Here is a 7,697-nt window from a genome sequence, read left to right as displayed (position 1 = left end):
GAGGAAATGAACCATTTCACTTTCTTCAAATCTGAATATTGGTCCTGATTACACATTTTTTATATCTTTTTTTGTTACATATATCTAAAAACAAAGATGATGAGACTTACCAAACAAAAGCGCTGGCAGGTCGATAGACACACAAACGGACACACAAACGATTGCTTCATCAGGAAAGAGGGAAGGAGAGGGAAAGACGAAAGGATGTGGGTTTTAAGGGAGAGGATAAGGAGTCATTCCAATTCCGGGAGCGGGAAGACTTACCTTAGGGGGAAAAAAGGACAGGTATACAATCGCTCGCGCGCGCGCGCGCACATACACAGACACAAGCAGACATTTGTAAAGGCAAAGAGTTTGGGCAGAGATGTCAGTCGAGGCAGAAGTAAAGAGGCAAAGATGTTGTTGAAAGACAGGTGAGGTATGAGTGGCGGCAACTTGAAATTAGCGGAGGTTGAGGCCTGGCGGATAACGAGAAGAGAGGATATACTGAAGGGAAAGTTCCTATCTCCGGAGTTCTGACAGGTTGGTGTTAGTGGGAAGTATCCAGATAGCCCGGACGGTGTAACACTGTGCCAAGATGTGCTGGCCGTGCACCAAGGCTTGTTTAGCCACAGGGTGATGTTCATTACCAACAAACACTGTCTGCCTGTGTCCATTCATGTGAATGGACAGTGTGTTGCTGGTCATTCTCACATAGAAAGCTTCACAGTGTAGGCAGGTCAGTTGGTATTTCACGTGGGTGCTTTCACACGTGGCTCTTCCTTTGATTGTGTACACCTTCCGGGTTACAGGACTGGAGTAGGTGGTGGTGGGAGGCTGCATGGGACAGGTTTTACACTGGGGGCGGTTACAAGGGTAGGAGCCAGAGGGTAGGGAAGGTGGTTTGGGGATTTCATAGGGATGAACTAAGAGGTTACGAAGGTTAGGTGGACGGCGGAAAGACACTCTTGGTGGAGTGGGGAGGATTTCATGAAGGATGGATCTCATTTCAGGGCAGGATTTGAGGAAGTCGTATCCCTGCTGGAGAGCCACATTCAGAGTCTGATCGAGTCCCAGAAAGTATCCTGTCACAAGTGGGGCACTTTTGGGGTTCTTCTGTGGGAGGTTCTGGGTTTGAAGGGATGAGGAAGTGGCTCTGGTTATTTGCTTCTGTACCAGGTCGGGAGGGTAGTTGCGGGATGCGAAAGCTGTTTTCAGGTTGTTGGTGTAATGGTTCAGGGATTCCGGACTGGAGCAGATTCGTTTGCCACGAAGATCTAGGCTGTAGGGAAGGGACCGTTTGATGTGGAATGGGTGGCAGCTGTCATACTGGAGGTACTGTTGCTTGTTGGTGGGTTTGATGTGGACGGACGTGTGAAGCTGGCCATTGGACAGATGGAGGTCAACGTCAAGGAAAGTGGCATGGGATTTAGAGTAGGACCAGGTGAATCTGATGGAACCAAAGGAGTTGAGGTTGGAGAGGAAATTCTGGAGTTCTTCTTCACTGTGAGTCCAGAACATGAAGACCGTCATCAATAAATCTGTACTAAACTTTGGGTTGGCAGGCCTGGGTAACCAAGAAGGCTTCCTCTAAGCGACCCATGAAGAGGTTGGCGTACGAGGGGGCCATCCTGGTGCCCATGGCTGTTCCCTTTAATTGCGGGTATGTCTGGCCCTCAAAAGTGAAGAAGTTGTGGGTCAGGATGAAGCTGGCTAAGGTAATGAGGAAAGAGGTTTTAGGTAGGGTGGCAGGTGATCGGCTTGAAAGGAAGTGCTCCATCACAGCGAGGCCCTGGACATACGGAATATTTGTGTATAAGGAAGTGGCATCAATGGTTACAAGGATGGTTTCCGGGGGTAATAGATTGGGTAAGGATTCCAGGTGTTCGATAAAGTGGTTGGTGTCTTTGATGAAGGATGGGAGACTGCATGTAATGGGTTGAAGGTGTTGATCTACGTAGGCAGAGATACGTTCTGTGGGGGCTTGGTGTGTGTGTTTGTGTTTGTTTGTGTGTCTATCGACCTGCCAGCACTTTTGTTTGGTAAGTTTCATCATCTTTGTTTTTAGATATATTTTTCCCACGTGGAATGTTTCCCTCTATTATGTTCATATCATTTTGTTGTTATATGTTAGATGTAAAGAATCCAGTTTTTAGTTTGTGGTTTTTGAAGATATTTAAAACTTCCATGATTCACTGGTAATAACTGGAATGCTAGATATACATTTGCTTGTATCTTCTGTAGTGCAGTCTGTGTCTGAGTCTTTCCTTACTTCGCTGAGTCAACCATGGAAGCAGTATAGTTATTGCTTTGTCTTTCACTGTTGCATGTTGTTTTTTAAAATTTTCTTTAACTTTCTGGTACAGCTCCAGAAACCTTAATGCGTGCATTGGAGCTGTTAAATTATCTGGCTGCATTGGATGACGACGGCAACTTGACAGATTTGGGTGCGGTCATGGCAGAATTTCCTCTGGATCCTCAGCTGGCGAAGATGTTGATAGCGAGCTGTCAGCACAACTGCTCCAATGAGATTCTCTCCATAACAGCTATGCTGTCAGGTAACATGCAGGACATGGTAGAAAGTGCCATCTTATTTACTTCTTTTAAATTACAACAATCTGTTTGTGTTTGTGGCAGTTAAAGTCACAAGTTTCTGAAAGCTGTGGTTTTAGGCACAAAATCTGTTGTTAAATTTTGTTGTTGTGGGAAGTAATGGCTGTGATCTGTTAGACAAGTGGGCTTGTGGGTTTGCTCAGGCAGTTTACCACTTACACAGATTGAATTATGTCCTACATTAATGATAATTCATAGACTGAGCAGAGCAGGAAACATTTGTAAGTTATTTTGCAAGTTGTTTTTATTTATGTTTGAAATCACATTTAAGATCAAAGCAAACTTTCACTCAAAATAGTGAATTACTAGTATAAAAAACTGCAGTATTAAAATGTAGGTTTACACTCATACATGTACAATTTAAAAGTATTGCTTCTTGCTACTTTTGAGAAGAGCACAACCAAGATCTGATTTATCAGTCAAATGCTTTATGTTTACTTGTGTCTGATGTCATGTAGCATTTTAGAAATGCTAGTATTTTAGGAATGACAAGTTGTTCCACATGGATTGATATTAAATTAACTATTTTATTTATTTACAATCATAATTTCAGCTATTGTGCCATTCATTTCTTAGCAATTGTACACTCTTAATCTGAGTAATAGTTTAATGCTCCCATTCCAATCACGAAATTGGTTTTTGGAACTTATTACTCAGGTAATAGGTACCGTGTACAACATTGTAACATTGAAACGTTTAAAATAGTTTGCATTACTGCACTTTTTCTGTGAATTGATAAACTTGCTGGTGGATGTCTTGCCCCAGATTTTTTCTCAGGTTTCTCGCAGCCGGTTAGAAACATGTTGTTACTAGAAAATAACCCTACAAATAAATAATTCATTCTTATTTTTTGTTGCCAACCACAACTTATTTACTTCACTTTCCACTATTATATCATATTTGATTAAATCAAACAATGGAAAATACATTGTCATATTTGACCAATATATCTGAGTAAAGGACTGCAGTCAAGAGCACACGGCACACTTGGTGCTGAAAATATCACAGCTTCCAAGTTGGATTAGTGGCACTATGTCTGTAGTAGAAAGACTGTGCACTCTGCAGTCTGCCTTGGTTAACTATTAGTAAAGAAATAAATAATATCAAACAAGAATTTACATTCAGCCCCAGTCAAGGTTTACGTGTGGAGGCACGATAGTTTTAGGAATAAACTGACTGCACGGAACTGTCGGTGTACAACAGGTTGCGAAGTAGAACTGAAATTGCCTATTACAGTGGCAAGACGTGAACAGTATCCATTTCTTTTAAAATTTACTGAACTTTTAATAGCAAGAAGAAATGCATTGTGATAAAAACTCAGTAGTTTCCTCGTTGCTGTGAAAAAGTGATTGATAAAAAAATTTACTTTAGTGTTGATTAACCTCTTCTTGTTAGAAATTTGAGTCCGGTGTGGAGCATATTGTTCATTTAGTACGACTCGGTAACAGTGTTACTGTAATACTTCTTAAATACACACACAAAAAAATTTTGCATCACCCAAGTTCCCAGAACTTCTGAAGATAGATGTTGACTATGGATATTGTATCACAGACACAGTCCCTTTGACTGTTCAGAGATGCCACTAAACCCACGCAAAGATGTAAACAGACATGCATGAGCAGTGCCTATTAGACAGGGGGGATTCCGACAGCTGAACAGTTCCAGTCATTCCACCAAGAAGGAGGTGCACGGCCTGTATCTTTATTTCACCATGCCTAGACGGTCAATACCGTTGTTAGATTCTGTCTGCATTGTTACTTTATGCCAGGAAGGGCTCTCAACAAGGGAAGTGTCCAGGCGTCTCAGAGTGAACCAAAGGGATGTTGTTCGGACGTGAAGGAGATACAGAGAGACAAGAACTGCTGATGTGCCTAGCTCAGGCTGCCCAAGGATTACTACTGCAGTGGATGACCGCTACCTACGGATTATGGCTCGGAGAAACCCTACAGCAACGCCACCATGTTGAATAATGCTTTTTGTGCAGTCACAGGACGTTGTGTTAAGACTCACTGTGTGCAATAGGCTGCGTGATGCGCACCTTCACTCCCAATTCCCACAGCGAGGTCCAGCTTTGCAACCACGACACCGTGCAGCGCGGTACAGATGGGCCCAACAACATGCCGAATGGACCGCTTGGAATTGGTATCACGTTCTCTTCACTGATGAGTGTCGCATATGCCTTCAACAAGACAATCGTCGGAGACTCGTTTGGAGGCAGCCCGGTCAGTCTTGACGCCATAGACACACTGTCAAGCGAGTGCAGGAAGGTGGAGGCTCCCTGCTGCTTTGGGGTGGCATTATGCGGGGCTGACGTACCGCGCTGGTGGTCATGGAAGGTGCCGTAACGAATGTATGATTTGTGAATGCCATCCTCCAACCAATAGTGCAGCCATATCAGCAGCATATGGCGAGGCATTAGTCTTCATGGATGACAATTCGTGCCCCCATCGTGCACGACTTGTGAATGACTTCCTTAAGGATAACATCATCACTCGACTTGGGTGGCCAGCATGTTCTCCAGGCACGAACCCTTGGGAGATGCCTGGGATGGATTGAAAAGGACTGTTTATGGATGACGCAACCCACCAACTATTCTGAGGGATCTACATCGAATCACCATTTAGGAGTGGGACAATCTGGACCAACAGTGCCTTGATGGACTTGTAAGTGGTATGCCATGACAAATACAGGCATGCATCAATGCAAGAGGACATGGTACTGGGTATTAGAGGTACCTGTGTGTACAGCAGTGTGGACCACCACCTCTGAAGGTCTCTCTGTATGATGGTACAACATGCAGTGTGTGGTTTTCATGAGCAATAAGAAGGGCAGAAATGATGTCTATGTTGATCTCTATTCCAATTTACTGTACAGGTTCCAGAAATCTCGGAGTCGAGGTGATGCAAAACATTGTTTGATGTGTGTATTACCCATTCGTAATTGTTAGTTTTTGCTTGATAATGGCACAATAGCTAAAATCACCTTTGCAAACATATATATCTCGTAACACTCCAGGCAGAAAATGTTGTCATTTCTATTATCTGTTTATTTCAAAGAACCATTAATTTTTTATGCTCTAGAGCAACCACAGTGATCGCAGTAAATTATTTATATTTTCTTCTGGTAACTGGTTTCTCTCTGTATGACCATCTTCGAGCCAGCAGCTGAAAGTGTTATGCAGTGCTTGACAGGTGCCATCTGGTGCTACACAGCACTCCCATGAATCAGCTCCACAAATAATCTGGAGTCTCGTTTCGAGATGGTTGTATCAACCGAAGCTGGAATTACAAATAAGTTAATTTATTGCGAACTGTAGTGCTTTTTATTATTAAAATTTCCACAAATCATTTATTTGCTAGCAGAAGAGATTTTCAGCAAGATATTAATCATTTAATAATGTTTTTGCAACGAAACACTGTCTGTACGATGCACAGTGGTGGATTTGGTTTCGTGTACATTACTCTGATTTTTATCAGTTTTTTATATGTTTTATTAGGTCACTGTCTTGTCTGTCTGTCTGTAGTGTACAAACTTTGCAGTTGATTTTAAGCAAATTCCCAATGAGCTAGTGACTTGAAATTTTAAACATAACTCACTTTCTTCTTGGTTTATGGGGGAGGGGGGGGGGGGTTGTGAAAAAGATTGGTAAATGCCTGACAACTCGACTGCTCTGGTGCTCTGGAAGACTGGCATGTTGTGCAGTTAGTATCAGAATGCATTCCAGGCTATATGCAGGCAGAGAGGGATGGCTGAGCAGACAGAGAGAGGAAGAGGAGATGTTACAACATGCATGTACATGGGAAAACTATGGATAGGCTTATATTATATCAAAGATGAGGTGACTTACCGAACGAAAGCGCTGGCAGGTCGATAGACACACAAACAAACACAAACATACACACAAAATTCAAGCTTTCGCAACAAACTGTTGCCTCATCAGGAAAGAGGGAAGGAGAGGGGAAGACGAAAGGAAGTGGGTTTTAAGGGAGAGGGTAAGAAGTCATTCCAATCCCGGGAGCGGAAAGACTTACCTTAGGGGGAAAAAAGGACAGGTATACACTCGCACACACGCACATATCCATCCACACATACAGACACAAGCAGACATATGTGTCTGTCACCTCATCTTTGTTTTTATATATAATTTTTCCCACGTGGAATGTTTCCTTCCATTATATATATATATATGTGTGTGTGTGTGTGTGTGTGTGTGTGTGTGTGTGTGTGTGTGTGTGTGTGTTTTGGGGGAGGGGAGAGGGTACAAATGATCTCATCAAAATACCAGAATTTAAAATCCATTGAGAAATATTACACACGTAAGACAAAAAGTAGATAAATTTGGAATATAACACAACTTTGAATGGGACAAAATATTATAAAATAATTTTCCCTGATCCTGTAAAGATTCATAACACCAGTCACAGTCCCAAAAATTTGTGAATGTGAATTTTTAATAGCTGTGACGAATTTTGTAAGATTTATTATGAAAAATGTGGGGCACCTACAATACATAATTGATGCATGAATAGTTCACCTGCTAACTATTATCAATTGTATGTACCTGTCATTTTTCATTGTCAGTCTTACAATTGTTGTCATAGCTATTAAAAATGCACAAGCACAAAGTTTCAGGGCAATATGTGTGGTACTAGGAGAATTTTTTTTTTAATCTGATTTAAAAATGTGTACATTAAAAATTTATTTCAATACAGTTGAACCTGATTTATACGTACCACTGTCCTGTGTAATTCTTATTTATCTGTAAAGTTTTGTCAGTCTTGACAAAATATAGTTTAAAAACATGTTACATAAACATTTACTTGTATGTAATACATTTTTTACATAATTTGCTGTTATACATAACAAATTCCAGTGAAATAAATTGAGTTTTGCATAATTGTAATGAGTGAGTGCTGTTTGGAAAGAAGCCCTGTGATATTTTGTATAACTTAATTGACTTAAGCAAGTACAGATAGTGGGTGGTGCTGCAGAGACAAGGGTCAGACACACAGTTAACCAGAGCCAGCGGCATGGAAACACCCACACACATTCCAGGCACTCTTTTCAGTACAAGAATTTCTTTTGTATCATTCATTTGCTTTCAA

The 7,697-nt window shown here is 41.6% G+C and overlaps 1 protein-coding gene across 1 annotated transcript in view; it reads left to right on the top strand.

Moving 5' to 3' along the window:
- LOC124619951 (putative pre-mRNA-splicing factor ATP-dependent RNA helicase PRP1) overlaps positions 1 to 7,697 on the top strand; it is a 79,864-nt gene that overhangs the window by 47,199 nt on the left and 24,968 nt on the right. The window contains exon 10 of the mRNA XM_047146617.1: positions 2,346 to 2,537. Coding sequence (XP_047002573.1) covers positions 2,346 to 2,537 — 192 coding nt within the window. The remainder of the gene's footprint in view (positions 1 to 2,345; positions 2,538 to 7,697) is intronic.

The sequence above is a fragment of the Schistocerca americana genome, chromosome 1 (assembly GCF_021461395.2).
Source record: "Schistocerca americana isolate TAMUIC-IGC-003095 chromosome 1, iqSchAmer2.1, whole genome shotgun sequence".
Taxonomy (NCBI): Eukaryota; Metazoa; Arthropoda; class Insecta; order Orthoptera; family Acrididae; genus Schistocerca; species Schistocerca americana.
Note: the sequence above shows the minus strand (reverse complement) of the source record. Positions and strands in the feature narration are given on the sequence as shown.